This window comes from Lycium barbarum, chromosome 5 (assembly GCF_019175385.1).
Source record: "Lycium barbarum isolate Lr01 chromosome 5, ASM1917538v2, whole genome shotgun sequence".
Taxonomy (NCBI): Eukaryota; Viridiplantae; Streptophyta; class Magnoliopsida; order Solanales; family Solanaceae; genus Lycium; species Lycium barbarum.
Window position 1 is genome coordinate 3,052,482 of NC_083341.1, and position 17,965 is coordinate 3,070,446.

The 17,965-nt window shown below is 35.9% G+C and overlaps 1 protein-coding gene and 1 pseudogene across 1 annotated transcript; one reads left to right on the forward strand and one right to left on the reverse strand.

The window, feature by feature from the left end:
• The first annotated feature begins 4,475 nt into the window (after positions 1-4,475).
• LOC132640147 (uncharacterized) lies at positions 4,476-11,621 on the forward strand. Its single transcript, XM_060356610.1, has 3 exons — positions 4,476-4,722; positions 5,887-7,708; positions 10,748-11,621. The coding sequence occupies exons 2-3, from the start codon at positions 6,146-6,148 to the stop codon at positions 11,129-11,131; spliced, it is 1,947 nt and encodes a 648-aa protein (XP_060212593.1). The 5' UTR covers positions 4,476-4,722; positions 5,887-6,145; the 3' UTR covers positions 11,132-11,621.
• A 648-nt stretch (positions 11,622-12,269) lies between these two features.
• Positions 12,270-17,622, reverse strand: LOC132640148 (multiple organellar RNA editing factor 2, chloroplastic-like; annotated as a pseudogene).
• Positions 17,623-17,965: the final 343 nt, after the last annotated feature.

The following is a 17,965-nucleotide window of genomic DNA, read 5'->3' on the forward strand; positions in this document are numbered from 1 at the left end:
ACATAGAAAGAAAATGGAGATTTTTAGAGAGAGAAGATAGTTGAAGAAGAAGTAGAGAGAGAGAGAGTCTAACAACTGACATTTCCAATGTTTTTTTCTTTCTTCTCTTTTTCTTTATTTTATTTTAATAGTTATTAAGTGTCACTAAGATATAACTATTAGCTATGGAATGTAATTAATTGAAACTATAACTATTAAATATAATTAGATAGTAATAGTTAGTTACGTCCCGTAATTTTTTATTTTCTTCATCTTCCCCGTTATAATGGGAAATAGATCATTAATATATTTGAAAGATGTTTATACAATTTTCCTAACTAAAAGGTGTAACCGTGTAAGACCCGTAGGAAGTAGATGTTGGATGAAAATCATGGAACGGATATATTTGTACAAAAGAGAAAGAGCAAATAAAGTATAACCTCAATTACGTTTGTTTGATTGAATTCTTTTTTTGACGATGATGACCCATTATTCCTCTCATACTGAGTACGTAATAAAATCATTTTTAGTTAATGATAGTGTTGGGACAATTAGGGACGGAATATGAATCCCCTTTTCCAAAGTATATATATATATATATAGTAGATAATGAACTTTCGTAATAAAAATTGTGTCTCCGCCATTGGGGACAATAGCCTACTATCATGCATTGTAACATCTTGAAAGGACAATTTATTTTCCTCTTCATTAGGAATTTTCCCCCAAAAAAAAAAAAAAAACTTTTAGGTCCTGTTCAATCGTCATAAATCATAATATAGATGAATCTCCTGTTGCACAAGTAGGCAAAGACGCCATATTTAAAGCTGTGTTTTTACGGTTTGTACCTTGAAAGAGCCATCACACTCTATGACACCAAAATATAAAAAAGCTGTCCATTGAGAACATTTTCACATGCTAGAGGGGACCAATCACTCTTTAATAGCATTGCATGTGCCCCTCTGTACGGCTCTTATTTCGTGCATCTCTATTTGTTACTGACGAAATCAGAAATTTCACTAGATGTATCCGAGATCTAATATATGAATATAAGAAGTGTATTAAAATCAATATATATGTAATATAATATGTTGTTGCTAAATTTAGTATGATCTTTTGACAAAGGGTGTTCAATTGACTATCCTCGAGTATACGCGGTTCTGCCACCGGAACTAATGCAAGAGGATTGAAAAATAAACTATAGTTCCAAATTTGAAATTGAACTTGTGACTTATAAACAATTTTTGAACTCCCTCGGTTATGGCACTAGTATTTTCTTCTCTCGTGTTAAAGGAATTTAGCAGTTTATACATAACCAAAAACACTCAATTTTGGTCTATTTGCATAGTATTATTTTATAATGAAGGAGACTGTATGCATAGCTCTGTTCTAGTGTGTATGAGAGTATGTAGTGATATACACAGATTTTGTGTCATTTTTAATGGGGAAAAGGGTCAAAAATGCCCCTCTATTTTGGGAAAAGGGCTAAAAATATCTTTCATTACAAATATACCTCCTGTCATTAAAGTTTTCAAATATACCATGTTTTAACGGAAATCCCTAACATAACTTGATTTCATTTTGAAACTCGCTCCATTTAAATCCGACCCAACTAAATAAAAAATGCATATGGGTTACCCGCTCCTGTGCCTAGTGGCTCAAGATGTAGGAATCGGGAACAAGTTGGTCGCATATGAATTTTTTATGTAGTTGGGTCGGGTTTAAATGGAGCGGGTTTAAAAATGAAATCGGGCTATTTTGGGAATTCCCTTTAAGACAGGGGTATATTTGAAACTTTAATGACAGGAGGGGTATTTTTGACCCAAATTTGTAATGAAGGATATTTTTAGCCCTTCTCCCAAAGTAGAGGGGATATCGACGTGTCTGATAACACTATGTCGTTCAGCGTGCCTCTGCCTTTGAGTGTGTTTGACCCCGGGGGGGGGGGGGGGGGGCTGTACCGAGTATTGAATAAAGACTTAGTCGCATCTAGTATTTACTATAGTCAAGTGATACGTATTCTCACTATATTATCGGGTGCAAGTAAGTATTTACCAGTTATAGAGAAGCAAAAGTGGGTCAGGAAAGAGAAGTGAGATGACAGACATATGGGCCTCCAAAGAAGCCCATAAGGTCTCACTAAATCCAGGACACAGTGTACCAGACATTAGCTTTTTTGTGGGGATTAAAAGGCAGCACACAATAAAATACAAACTAACCTTTGAGTACCAATTTGTTTGGTTCTTCATTCAGGTTTATCAAATTTGTCCCAACCACGTCGCGTGTGAAACCACACGTGCACAAGTTATACACTAAAATTTTAAAAAAATAAACTTCTCATTTTACGTTACCGCAGTAATCCAAACATTACCTGGCTAACTTCATGATGTTGACCCCACAAAGCGATAGCGAAGGTGACAACAACAGATAAACAATAAATCTCCATTTTGTGGCTGTCGTTGGTTCTATTTTTGACGCTCTACATACTGAGTATGATTGTTACGTTTTTAGTAACATGATTTTGTAGCCATAAAAATGTTATGACATGTTTCGCCTTAGGTCACGAGATTCGTTGATCCGCCCCTGCTGGTGAGGTGGTAAGTACCAATCCACCCTTAACCATAGGTCTCAAATTCGAGCATTGAAAATAATATCAACTTTGTTAGTGAGCATTTTACACACACAAAAACAAAAAATACTAATCATAATTTGAAACAAAAGAGAGGAAAAGATTCAGTGGAGATTTCCAAATAAATTGGGCCAAATACACAACTATAATGACTAGATTTCACGTGAGAGCTTAGTTGGCTCCTCAAGGTTGCTCCATAAGGTTTCTGAAAAAATTAATGCATCGTCGTGTTTATTTATTAGTTATCTTATTTTTCAAAGAACAAAATGGACAAACATTAACATTATTGGAAAGTAATAGCTCTTAAATAATTCCTTAAAAAAGGATCCAATGACTTAATCAGTAGATTCGGTACTTCGGTTAGACTAAAAAATAATTTTATATTCAAGATGTTGGAAGAAATTTCAATTTTTTTGACCTTAAACATGTGGCTATAATAATTGAAATTGTTCTCACTATCTATAGAAGATTATAAAAATGACACAAACAAGTTTAATATTGTATCACTTCTTTATTGGCTCTATATTTATACACCAAGGTTGCAGTGGAATGAATAAGGTTTCTTCCTCTTAAATGAATCTTACGCGATGCGAATTTAAATTAATAGACTTCCTAATTCGCTCAAGATCTTTGACCTTTTTTCGGACCCCATTAAAAAAATGAAATTATGTAATTGGTGAGAATAAATCTACTATACTTTATCGAACACTAAAAACAAAACCAAAAACCTACTCCAATAATCTTAGATTTGATTTATGCAACTGTGTCCTATAAAAACGTATATCATCTTTTAGATTACTACTAAATTTATTATGAATAATTTATTTTCACATGATCATTTCGAATTTTATTTTTTATTTTTTTTACATTATCAGTAGTATATCAACCTAAAAAAATGAAAGTTTATATAATAGCTAGCCATATCACCGTTTATAATTTTAGCCGATATATATAAATTATATGTTAATTATACATAGTTATATACATGTTATATATGAATTATAAATTCCAACAGACGATGGCGGATTCAGGATTTTTCACTCAGGGGATTCGAAAAAAAACAACAAAAGCTAAATATAAAAAATAATGTTATCAACGGGAATTGAACCTAGGACACATGATAATTTTGAACACCCCGGACCGCTTGAGCTAACGTTTTGCATTTATTCAGGTGTTCAAAAGTTAATATATGTGCATAAACACATAAAATTTACCTATATATACACTGTAATATTTTTCCAAGGGTGTTCACATTGTAATTTTTTATCGAGAGTGTTCACATTGTAATTTTTTATCGAGAGTGTTCACATTGTAATTTTTTGCTGAAGGTGTTCGGGGAACACCCTCGGCATGCTATAAATCCGCCCCTGCCAACAGACCTCATTTTTTTTGTCATCAATAAGTTCTCCCTCAGTGATACTATTCATAAGAAATATTGATTGTTGAGAGACTGATTTAGGAGAGCCCGATGAGGCCTCAACCCACAACCTTGCTTCATTCTGCTGCGGTTTTCAAGCTAGCACCCGTTTCGGCACATCATCTTGCTCGATTTCAAAAAATAAATAAAAAAATAAAAAGACAGTTTTTTATTATCCAGTTCTATATCAAAAACGATATATATCCGTCGGCTATTTTAATTTAAGCAATTGAGTCTGCGACTATTTAGGTTTATTCTTCCAAAAAAGACCTTATTGGCCACGCTGGGTCCAGCACAAGGCTGCAGCTACACATTAAAAAAAACTAACACGCGCTTTACAGTAACACTATCAATGTCAATTCAGTAATTAAACCAAAATCAAAGGGCAAACTATTAAACCTATGTACAGAAACAGCAAAAACTACAGCAACAAAAGTCAGTAAGACTGTAAGGTATAGCAGAAAAAAAATAAAATGAAATGACAACAGAAAAGCAAACCCAAAAAAAGTGAAAGAAAAAAAATTTAAAAATCTATACATAAATATCAATTCTAGAGAGAGAAAGTAAAATACCCATTTTGATATTTGAACCAAAAATTTAAGAAATTTGGTTACTTTCTCTCTCTAAAAAAAAAAAAAAACTCCCTTTTTTACCCTTCAAGAACTCTCAAAAGCCCACTTGATTTTATTGGTTTTTTCAGGTAAAGTTTTGATTTTTATTTGTGGGTTTTGTATATATTTTGTGTTTATTAAGTTATATGTATTGATATGGGTATTTATTATGTTGAATTATGTTTACAAAATTTAAAGCAGTAAAGTATATTTAGATCGATGAGTGTGTAATGTAATGCCCCTTTTTTCAATATTTTTTTTTCAGTTTCTTTTTTGAGAAAAGAGTGAACACATTTTTTTTTCAGGTAAAGATTTAGTTTTTAATTGTGGGTTTTGTTTATATTTTGTGTTTAGTAAGTTATATGTATTGATTTGGGTATTTTTATGTTGAATTATGTTACAAAAATTGTAGTATAGTATAGTTAGATCGATGAGTGTGTAATGCCCTTTTTGTCAGTATTTTTTTTCAATTTTTTTTTTCCAAAAGAGTGAATACATTTTTTTTTTCAGGTAAAGATTTAGTTTTTATTTGTGGGTTTTGTGTATATTTTGTGTTTATAGGTTGTATATGTTGATTTGGGTATTATTATGTTGAATTATGTTACAAAAATTGAAGCAGTGAAGTATAGTTAGATCTTTGAGTATGTAATGCCTCTTGATTATTGGGTTTTTTTTTTAAGGTAAAGTTTTGATTTTTATTTGTGGGTTTTGTGTATATTTTGTGTTTATTGAGTTATATGTATTGATTTGGGTATTATTATGTTGATTTTTGTTATTAAGATTTAAGCTGTAGTATAGTTAGATCTTTGAGTATTTAATGCCTCTTGATATTGGGTTTTTTCTGGTAAAGTTTTGATTTTTATTTGTGGGGTTTGTTTATATTTTGTGTTTATAGGTTGTATATGTTAATTTGGGTAGTTATTATGTTGAATTATGTTACAAAGATTGAAGCAGTGAAGTGGATTAGATGATGCGTATGTAATGCCCCCTTTTCAATTTTAGTTTACTATTTTTTTCAAAAAGAGTGACTAGGTTGAAGGAGAGTGAACAAATCTAACTTTGATTTTTTTGGGAAATAGAATCTATGTATTTAGAAACTGCATAATAAGTGTACTATAATTGAATCTTTATAGATTTGTGAAAAATCATGGTGAAAGAGAATCTAGATGTGTCTTCAAATAGTAATAATGTTGTTCCTTTTTGGGGTTGGAGAAATATTTATTTTTGTTCCTTTTTTTCTTTGTTGGATTCAGATTTGAACTTAGTGGTACTGGAGTTCAAGGCATAATGGTGTTTGTGGTTCAGCAAATTAAGCTTGAAATTTGCATTGCTGTAATTGGTGAACTACGCGGGAGCTCAAGCCGATTTCAATAGCGAAAAAGCAAGAAGAAAAAAAAATCAATTTTTTGATCTTGGCAAAATCCTAAAATTTTCAATTCGGAGAAAGATGGGTGAATTCTAGCTTATTCCCAGTAGTTTGGAAAGGAAGAAGGTAGAGTCGAAAAGAAACCAATGGAAGACTGTTCGAAATATGTTCATAGTCCAGCTCATTTAGCTGTGGCTAAGCGAGACTATGCCACTTTAAAAAGAATAGTTGCTGGCCTTCCTCAATTGGCCAAGGCTGGTGAAGTGAACACTGAGACGGAGTCTCTGGCTGCTGAGATCAATGCAGATTCTGTTTCTGCAGTAATTGATAGGCGGGATGTTCCTGGCCGTGAAACCCCATTGCACCTTGCTGTTCGGATGCGGGACCCTATCTCTGCTGAGATTTTAATGGCTGCAGGCGCCGATTGGAGTCTTCAGAATGAGAGCGGGTGGAGTGCTCTCCAAGAAGCGGTGTGTACCAAGGAGGAGAATATTGCTATGATTATCGCTAGGCATTATCAGCCTCTTGCTTGGGCCAAGTGGTGCCGAAGACTTCCCAGGATTGTTGCCTCGGCTGGTCGAATTCGTGATTTCTACATGGAAATAACCTTCCACTTTGAGAGCTCAGTTATACCGTTCATCGGACGGATTGCTCCATCGGACACTTATCGGATTTGGAAACGAGGTTCTAATCTTCGTGCAGATATGACTCTTGCAGGGTTTGACGGGTTCCGCATTCAACGTTCGGATCAAACTTTCCTCTTTCTTGGAGAAGGGTATTCGTCAGAAGACGGGAACATATCTTTGACTCCTGGTTCTTTAATTGTGCTTGCTCATAAGGAGAAAGAGATTACGAACGCGTTAGAAGGAGCTGGTGTTCAACCATCTGAAGCTGAAGTTGCTCGTGAAGTTGCTTTGATGTCTCAAACGAATATGTATAGACCGGGAATTGACGTTACTCAGGCGGAACTCGTTCCCCACTTAAATTGGCGGAGACAGGAGAGGTCTGAGATGGTCGGTACATGGAAGGCAAAGGTGTATGATATGCTCCACGTTATGGTCAGTGTAAAATCGAGGCGTGTTCCTGGTGCAATAACCGATGAGGAGCTCTTTACAGTGAATGACGATGAAAAAGTAATGAACGGTGGTGATGATTATGATGATGCGTTAACGGCTGAAGAACGAATACAGTTAGATTCTGCACTTCGGGGCAATTCAGATGGACCTGGTGAGGATGAGGAGCCTGAGGTTCATGATTTTCAGAGTTGTGAATCGAACGGTGTTACAAAGGAGAAGAAGAGTTGGTTTGGTTGGAGCAAAAAAGGCAGCTTAAAAGACACTAATGACGATTCAGATGACTCAAAGCTTGTAAAGAAGTTCTCCAAGCTGGCTCCAGAGGATAGCAAGCAGAGACCAAATGAAAATCACGCATCATCATCCGAAGTTCCTCGGGAGGATACATGGGATAATAAAAGGAGCAAAGATAAGAGCAGCAAGAAGAAAAAGAAGAAAGCAACCGTGGGTGAGCCTAAGACTGAAAGTGAGTATAAAAAAGGATTAAGACCTGTTTTGTGGTTGACGCCAGATTTTCCGCTGAAAACAGAAGAACTCTTGCCATTGCTTGATATTCTGGCCAACAAGGTTAAAGCTGTCAGAAGATTAAGGGAGCTTTTAACTACTAAATTACCTCCTGGCACATTTCCTGTCAAGGTAATTGATACTCTCTCTCCCTCTCTCTCTCTCTCTCTCTCTCTCTAGGATCTATTTTGTTATCCTTGTTCCATTTCTTATTATTCTAGTGCTTTGTTGAGTTGTTTCTGCTCTGGCCTGTCCCTTCTAGGTAAACAAGTTTCTTAAAAAATGAGGAAAATGATTAACCCAATAGAAGTAGGGAAAAGAAGTTCTATAAGTGGCATCCAACATTGATTGTCTCCCCATCCTTCAACACACTCCTATCCCCCACCTCCAACTGCCATGGTGTTTACCAACATTATTATTTCACTTACGTACCAAACACAAGAAAATAAGTAAGAAAACCACTTATTTTGCCAGGAAAATATTTTCCTTCATACCCAAAGACACCCTTAATGCCAAAGGTGTTGGGGGAGGGTTTCTTAATATCTCAATCAGCTCATAAAAGCTCTTTTGCCTAGGGTGCATGATGTCCAAGTCATGCAGTGACATTCATCATCATGAACCAAAAAGATGGCTGATGCATTTACTTGAAAAGAATGGACAATCAGTTACAAGATTATTCAGCTGTCTGGGGGTGTATGATATCCAAGTTGAGACAATTGAATCTAGAAGGGAAACTGAGGGTCATGTTGTAATTGTCAATGTAGTTATTTGGTGGACCTTCCAACATATTCACCTGATAGTGGTTATTCTGCAGGATATACTATGTTGGTGGTTTAGTGACTACTAACTACTAAGAGAGACCTGTCCTCCATACATTGTTAAGTTTCCTGGTGCGATGGAAATTGTGCCATTCTTTAAAAAAAAAAAAAAAAAAAAGTTCCTGTAACCTAATATATAGCTTGTTTGGCCAAGTTTCCAAAATCTACTTATTTTGGAAAGAGCTTTTTATCAAAAGTGCTTTCCCAGAAAGTACTTTTAGAGAGTAGCAGTTTGTGTTTGGCTAATCAATCTGAAAAACACTTTTGCCAATATTGGAGCAGTACTTTGTGCTTGTCCAATGTTCCAAAAGTGCTCTCGGGGAAAGTTATTTTTTTTAGCTTCTCAAAAGTAGCTTCTGCTACTCCTCAAAAGCACTTATTTTTTCTCTAAAAGCTTGGTCAAACATCTCAACTTTCTAAAATAAGCACTTTTTAAATAAATAAGTACTTTTGGCTTCAGAGAAACTTGGCCAAACAGGCTAATAGTATATTTCTTTTAATCTTCTTGAAAAGTTTGTTGATACAGTTCCCGGAATCTAATACGTACATTTTCTTCTGCTTCGTAAAGGAATTTGTTAATCAAAAAGTTCCTGTAACCTAATATAGTATGTTTCTCGCTGCTCGTCTGTGCTTGCAGCAAATTTATTCTAACAACTCACAAAACCTGCCAAAAAGTTTCTGTGTTCAAATTTAGTATAGAATCGCAAATAGTTTCATCGAGGTCATAAGCCTGACCATGTCATGTTAAGAGTTTTTCGTGCCTGTGCATCAAAAACCAGTTCTTTCTGACTCTTGGTGTGATTATATTGTGTTTTTCCTGCCCATACTGTGACTCCCTGTTCACATGCGGAAATCTATTGATAATCTGGTACTCTTGTCCTGACAAGATGCTTAAAAATGGCTAAACCTGCTTCTGATGCAATAGGATATGTTGACTTTGCTGACCATTTGAAGTAAAGATTTCTCTCTTATGGTTGTAATTGTACATAGTGTGGATGATCAAAATATTTATCTGTTGATTAATATTATCATCAGATAATCCAGCATTTTATAATAGGGATAAGAAATACTCAAGGGCTTGGCTTGTGAATCGTCGATATGGGGAGGTTAATTGTTATATGGACTTAATCCTTATAAGCTTAAATGATTATCATTGCAATATGAAAAAACAGAATATATAAGTCACTATGCAATTTGGGGATATTTTCACAAATGGTCACTCAACTTAGTGGGCGTTTGGCCATAAAAATTATTCACTTTTTTCCGGAAATTTTTTTCACATTCACTTTTTTCCGGAATACAACTCCGGAATACCAAAAACGAAAAAAACTTGTTTTTCAAATTTTTTTAACTTTTTTCACTTTTTTACACTACATTTCACCAAAAACTACAATTTCAAAAACTATGGCCAAACACAACTCCAACTCCAACTTCAAAAATTCCAAAAAAAATAAGTGATTTTTTTTTTTTTTTGGTATTTATGACCAAACGGGGCCTTAATCTTAAGTATCCCAGAAAGTCTCTAAACTATTTTTTGTATAAAAAGAATATCACTCACACTTTGCCCAAGTATCATAGAAAGTCTCTAAACAACTTTTTTATACTAAAAAGTTATTAAATTTTGCCTAAGTATCATATAAGATCTCTCTTTTATTTCCTCCTAATGACTTTTTGTGATAGTAGGTAGAAATGAATTGACTTTTTTTGTTACAAAGAATAGTTTAGTGGCTTTCGCGATACTTGGGTGAAGTTTAGTGAATTTTCGTAAAAAAAGAGTATAGTGGCACCCAAGGTTGTAGCCTAGTGGGTTGAGAACCATGAGGTGTCAAGTTCAAATTCCAGCGGAGGCAAAAATATTAAGTGATCTCTTTCCATATGTGGTTTCAAGCCTTGGTGGACAGAGTTATCTAGTACCTGTGTTGCTGGGAGGTAGTAGGAAGTCCGTTGAATTAATTGTGGTGCGCAAGCTGGCCTTGGACACCACGCTTAATAAGTAGAGTGACTTTAGTACATCAGAATGAAAAGTTGAGTTGCGATCCATGAAACTTACCCATGCACTTTGGATAAAACTTTCAAGGTGATGGTCGCCATAAGAAAAGTTTTTTTTATGTAACTAAAAATCCATCAAGAAGTTAAATTTGGTTTAGAGCCCTTGCCAAGTTTTGTTAGATCTAGTGGAAAATCTCAACTTTCGTATTTATAGTCTGTATTATAGTTGGTGATGGGAAATTATTCCTCCACTCCAATTGACAGTCATACTTGTGATTTTGATGGATACTACTTGAACTGCATTCTTATGTTACTATACGATGAAGTTTTTTACATAACTTAACAAGACACTACTGCACTTCAGGTAGCAATCCCTATAGTTCCAACCATTCGAGTTCTTGTTACATTTACAAAGTTTGAAGAGCTTGAACCAGTGGACGAATTCTCAACCCCTCTTTCAAGCCCTACAAATTTCCAAGATGCTAAGTCGAAGGAATCAGATGGCTCTACATCATGGATTTCATGGATGAAGGGGAACCGTGATGAGCTATCTAACGATAGTAAACTCCAGAGTTTCCGGGATGAGATTGACCCTTTCCGTATACCTTCAGATTATTCTTGGGTAGATGCGAATGAGAAAAAACGCCGAATGAAAGCCAAGAAAGCAAGGAGCAAGAAACTTAAAAAGCATAGTGCTGCTAGAAATCCAGAGAATGGGCAGCATACAAGTGAGGATGTTGAAGAATAGTAGCGACGAGTCTCTCCTAATCATAGAAAGAAAGAGGTAAAGCTCCGTGCTTCCCTGCTCGTATCCGAGGGCCAATCAAGTTTTGGCTGGATTTTCCTGGGGAGAAGTGTTAGGGGCTTGCCTCGATTGTATAAGAAGATATTGATGTCTGCTTTTGTATCTTTATTTAATGTTGAATTTATAAAACGTCTTCTTTCTTCATAGCGTCTCAGGCATGTTTACTGAGCTAAATACATTAGGCGCATTTTGAGTTTGGAGATGGGGAGAGCTTCAATGCATCTCCCATTCTTTGTCGAACAGTGAGTTGCATATTGATTTTCTTTGTAGCTTTGAAATAGGAGAGCATTTTGTGCTTTGCCGTCTTGTTAAGCAGGTGAAATTTGTAAAGGTTTTTATACTTCCCAACAGCCTAGCATGCCTGTGCATTCTTTTTGGAACTTTGGAAAATCTTAATGTGTACCGAAGCCTTTGCTTTCTTTTTATCATTTTAGATGTTGTGACTCCATTAAATGATATTGAACTGTTTCTCTTTCAGAATTTGCATTTTTCATTAGCTCGACGTCAAGCTTTTGTAATCCGTAATTCAAACGCCTTTGAAGGAAAATAGAAACTGTACTCCCAGGCACATAGGCTTTGTTTTTATGGCAGAAGCGCAACACGTGATGTGTGGTCAGGTACACTGGCGGGTTAATTATCTGCCAGGTTTGAACATTGCTTAGTTGAGCATGAATTAGCACCAGTTATCGGTCGAATCTGCAATGCTGTATATGCTTTCTCATATGGAGCAATTATTCCCTCTGGCTATTAGTAAAAGTTTGATGGACAAGGTGAGTCGAGAGGAGATTTCCCAAATTTAGGGGATAGTTACGCCTACTTCATAGGAAGTTCCAGAAAAGTTCGCATAAAGTAGTCAAATTTTGGACTTAATACAAGCATTATCTCTAACTTAAAACATTAGCCTTTTCAATATTAAACTACTGATCTTTAGGAAAATAGAACTTGAATGATACCATTGCCAATCCAACTTGTTTGGGGCCAAGGCGTAATAGTTGTTTGACACAGGCACACAGCTATGTAGAATACAGCCTGCAGAAAATGATGAGCCTCCCCACAGAAAGGTTTCACTGACAATGGCATATTAGCAAAAGACGCAATCATACTAGATTTTCAAAATTATCTCAAAGTAGTATATACATCTGGTAAATTTGAAGACAAGTCTTCGTCATAACTGAAAAGATGAAGGACTACTGGTTTGAAATGCGAAATAGAGCAAATGCAAGCACAAAGTTTGATTAAAGACACGTTCCAACCTGGAAACAAAGGTATCAAGTTTCTAGCACATGAATTTCCACACAACCGTGCAAAATAGGATTCTAACCCACAGAACCTTCCTTACATTGATGTAATTTATCGCATATTATCCCTGCGCCTGTTGTATCTATTAGGTCTTATTCTGTCCTGACGCTGAGGGACGGGCTCTACTCTCCTCTGTCGTTCAGGCGATCTTTGAACTATCTCCCCGTTGACAAAAAGTTCAGCTGCAAAAAATTGTATGAGTTCATCAAAGGTATTGAAGTAAGAACCAATAGAAGGTAAAACTAAAAAAAATACATTCCAACATGAATCTAGACCCTTTTGCATGAAAGGCACAAGAATAACGTAACAAGACAAAAGCAGGGCCATGTCACAGGCACAGCATTTTCTCTGATGTACCAAAAGCGGTTGTCGTTTTTTTTTTTTTTGTGGGGGGGGGCTATTTCCAGTAAGAAAATCTCTGTACCTCTCTCAGTTAGAAGAGATCTTGAAGAAAATATCTAACAACTCATAGACTGAGCTTGAACTTAAAATACTACTATAAAATGATAACAACTTCGCCTCAATCCAATGCAACATTATCTTTGGATAGAAATTCTTGACCAAACTTATTATGTTGTTACACACAAATTCAAAGCACAACAAATGACACCTTTAAAAGCAGCAACAACAGGGAGGCCTCCATAAATTTAGAGCTTCAAATTCAGAACACTTTTAGATTTGCAATATACTATCAGTTCATTAGGAAACAAAAAAAAAAAAAAAAACTTCTCTGAAAAGTCTTAAGAGAAACAAACACATGGTAACACACATGATTTGTACCGGTTTAGAGCAAATTTTATTGTTTTGGATTTAGCAATGCACATGACGAGCTAATTAGGGGCAAAGATGCGAATGGGTAAAAGATTAGGTATCTTGGCAATAATCAGTATCCTAATAAAATAGGGGGCTACTACAGTTCCTCCTAGCCACCTGATAAATCCATCCCTCTAAATATATGTTCTGCAAAGTGGATAAATATGCGAAGGCAGATGAGTCAGCATTGCGAATTCATATATCTTAGAAAACCTTGCATTATTGTGGATATCTCTCTGCTGCAGATGATTAGAAACCTCATGATCAATGTACAACCCCTAAATATTGATATTATGTCCTCTCCTAATTCAACAGACCCATAAAATACTTATTCTTTTAATCTTTCTACTTAGTCAATGCCCTCTAAGATCTTCTTTTATCTTGCTACGCTACCTTCATTATCTAAAAGAAACCACGAATACCGACTTTCCAACCACATTCTTCATCTATTTTCTCCAAGAAAAACCAACATTAATCTCAATTTTGTTGCCTCTGAATGTCCATACTGGTGAGGCAAACCATAGTCTACAATTCAAATTACTGTTTTAGCAAGAGCAGCCTTCTTTATGCATTTCCTGATTACAGTTATTGGGTCATACTCTTAATTCCTTAAAAACATGACTGCCGCCAAACAAAGAGCAAACAATTGCTAAAAGAACGTTTACCTCCATAATCCTTATATTCAGGATCGACATAGGAATCGGGCAGCACAAACAGAACACCTGGCAAACCTATTGCAGAAAACATTCAAAGTCAATTCGTTAATATGAAATGATGCCTATTGCAAAAACTACTCAAATGAAAGTAAAGCATTTTCAACAGACCTTCCATTTTATTTGCAGTCTCCTCGTCAACTTCACAACCGAAGCCAAAGTACCTCTCACATGAGACATTGTAAATCTTCTTTTTTGCTTCCTCTTCGCTACACATGCAAATTAGAGGCTACATGAATAGGTTATAGGTATAACAACTACTATACGCATCAACTCTAAACTAGTCAGGGCAGGTTAAATGAATCCTCAATAACCATCCTGCTTCATGTGGGCCTTTTTCATTCCAATGCCTGAATAGGCACATGAACTAGATAGCACAAACGAGTTTATCTAGACACATTTATACTCCCCCCATCAAAGAAAAATCACATTACTACTATCTGAATGTCAAACAACTTTTTAACATTTCCAATTATAAAAGATTACGGTTATGTTATGAACGTGACCACGGTGGAGGATGTTTCGGAAGCTGTCAAATTACATTTGAGTTAAAGAATAGAGCGCGTGCAATGTGTGAAGAAGCATCTATAGAAGAGGAAATATTCCATTAGGGCTATGCTAGGTTTTTCTTTTCTTAGTTGTTTACTTAGAGTGAATCTGGAACTTCCCTCCTTTCTCTGTTTTCTCCTTTATTTTTTGTGTTTTATTGCAAGAAAGGAGAAGAACTCCTATATCAGTGTCGGTATTTCCATTTCGTCATTTCAATACAATCCCCCCCTTCATTACAATGGTGCTTTTGTTGCTCATACTCCATGGCATATTCATCTCCGACAATGGTGGCCTTAGGTTGCTTCAGCGACTGGAACCCGGAGGATTGAGTTTTTAGGTCGAGCAATGCTTCACCTTCTATGACTTCTCCAAGGACTGCTGGTTATCTATTCCTTTTGCATATTTCAACATCCATGCATTCGCATGGTTCGATTTCCTGTATCGTAACAACCAATTTGTCGACTGGAAGCATTTTACAGAGAAGTTGGTTTTGCGTTTTCATAAGCAAACCATGGCTACTCCAATGAGAAGTGGGGCCTCTGACTGGAACTTCGCAATCCAGTTTTGCCTCTGTATTTTCTGAAACTATAGCCTTACCAGTGACACAGGTGTATTCCTTTACTACTCTCAGCAATATTTCCAATTCATATGTGTCTGAATATGCTTTGATGTTGAACAATCTGAAGCGGACCACTTGTTCGATAAAGTGCCAGAGAAGTATATGGATGTTGACTCCTTGGACAATTATTCAATGGATGTAATACTGAGATGTAATGAAGGGGGATCTTGTTGAAATCGAGAAATAGAATTACATACACTAATAAAGGAGTTCATCTACTTTCTTGCAACAAAACTCAAGAAAAACAAAGAAAGGAGGGAGGTTCCAGATTTACTCTTAAGTAACTAAGTAAATAAAGAAAGAACAAGTTCTAGCATAGCTCTAATAGAATATTTCCTCTTCTATATATGCATTCACATTCCACCTGCTCTTACTTTATTTTTAAAACTAGAGTCCCAAATGTAATTTGACAGCTTCTCCATCATGGCCACGTTCATAACAGGTTATGAGCCTTTAAGTAGTCTAACAGAGTATTTGCCTAAGCTTATTGGCTGGTCAAACTAGTTTATAAGCACCTTTTGACTTATTTATGCTTTTGATAAGCACCAAAAGTGCTTATAAGCCAAAATTGGTCGCCCCTAAATTAAGCTTATAAGCACTTTTCGTTTAACCAAACCTTTTTACGTTATCCCTAATATCTTCTGTAATCTTCAAAATACTTTTCCTCAAAAGTATCATTAATCATCTATCTATTCTATCTCTGTCATTTGTCCTTTTTTATGTAAAATTTACTTTTAGATTTATATTTTTTGTGAATAACTTTTTTTTTTTTTGGGTAGAATGGTAACAATATTTTTTGTAAATGGTTTCAAGGACATTCCAATCATTTTAACTAGAAAATTGCTTATCAACGCCTTTTTACCAAACACACTAACTGCTTGTTACCAGTTTCAGTGATTCTATCCAAGTACCTAACTGTTTCAGCAACTGAAAGTGATTTTCAGCTCTTGACACTTATCAGCTAACTCAAACAGGCTCTAAATACATAAAATTTATTTGGAAAAAACTGATAATTAGATTAGTTCTCATATGCCAAACTCCGCCATTATTTTTCCTACACAGGGAGTATGTTCTTATAACCTGCCATTCTGTTACTACCTTCCAAGGACTTCTGCAAAGGTTTGGATGTAGCAACCCATCAGTTGCTACATTAATAGTATCTCTTACATAGTTTCTACATATATAAATTTTATTTTCTAAATAAAATCTTACAAGTCACACCAAAACTACACCCTTGGGCTCTAACCTACCATTCTTTTTCGGAACAAAAGAGTGTGTTTGTATTGTCTTCCAAGGACTTTAGCAAGGGTTTGGATGCAGCAATCTACCAGTTGCTACATTTCTAGTATCTACTTACACGGTTTCTAGACATAAATATTATTTGTAAAAGAAGTTAACAATTCATATAGAAAAATTAGATGTGTCTACTCTAATGCTCTAACCTAAGCTTCTCGGTAAGAGTATATTTGTATTACCTTCCGAGCACTTTACGAAGGGTTGGATGTAACAATCAATCAGTTGCTACATTTCTAGCAACTATTTACACAGTTTCTACTCATAAATATTATTTGTAAAATATGTTAACAGTTCGGGTGTGTTTGGTATGACGGAAAATGTTTTCTTATTTTGCATTGTTTGGTTGCACTAAATATATTGGAAAATGTTTTCCTTAAAAAATTTGAGAGACGACATTTCCCGGATCAATAAAAACACACCAATGCATCCCCAACCCACCCCCTAGCTTCCTACCCCACCCCACCTCACACCCCGCCTACCCCATCACTAGAAGTTGCATTCCAAATTCAAAAATGTCACAGCGTTTTGCTTTGAATATATACAAGTGCTCTTAAATGACATTTTCTAACTTCCATACCAAACACAAAAAAAATCACTTATTTTCTGTTTATGTGTGCCTTCTCCACCAGGTTTGGACATAACAATCAAGCATTTGTTACTTATGGGCTATGTGGCGTAAATATTTTCAAAAATAGACATAGAGCATAACTTTCCCTTACCTTCCAAGGACTTTAGCAAGGGTTTGAACGTAACACTCAATCATTTGTTGTTTATGAGCGCCTTCACCACCAGGTTTATCCATAACAATAAGCCAATGTTCATAATCACAACCCGCAAACAGTGGGGCCATCTCTGTTGGTGCACAGTCACCGGTTCCCGGAGTATACGGTGAGTTACCTGACCGGTTCACTCTGAACCCGACCAAGTTGAGACTGAATGGTTTAAGGAAATTAGGATTTGTAGGTAGAAGGAAATGGGAAAGGAGAAATGAGGGTTGAGGTGAAGATCCGACGGTGGGAAGGGAAGGTTGGAGAGTGATGGTCGGTGATGATGAAGTGGAGGAGAGGAAGCGAGAAAAGTGGCAAGAAGTGTATAGTGCGAGAAATTGATTTGGAGATTTTGGAGGCCATTGTTGAAGTTTTTTTGAGAGCTTGGGAGTGTTGGAGGCTTCGAGCTTTCAAGGGTTTTATGGGGGGTTTAATTGGGTACTCGGGGTTGGAACTGGCAAACTCCTTTTTCTTTTCTTTTTTCCTTTTTACTAATATTTGTTCCATCTACTTAGTCATTTAATTAATAGCAAATGAATCTCACCCATTAATTACCTCTAGGACACATTGCAATAATCTAATTGTGTATTGAACATTATCGGATGGAATGGAATGGTACTGGAGGGGGTGCCATTCCACCCCCCACCCCACCTCCCACCCTGCCTACCCCATCACTAGAAGGGAATTAGGTTTGTAAGTAGAAGGGAGTGGGAAAGGAGAA

What these genes read in the sequence shown, in the direction of transcription:
- LOC132640147 (XM_060356610.1), top strand. Translation starts at nt 6,146, where the DNA reads ATGGAAGACTGTTCGAAATATGTTCATAGTCCAGCTCATTTAGCTGTG. An exon ending in CTGGCACATTTCCTGTCAAG is followed by an intron (nt 7,709 to 10,747) that starts GTAATTGATACT and finishes ACTGCACTTCAG; the next exon opens with GTAGCAATCCCTATAGTTCC.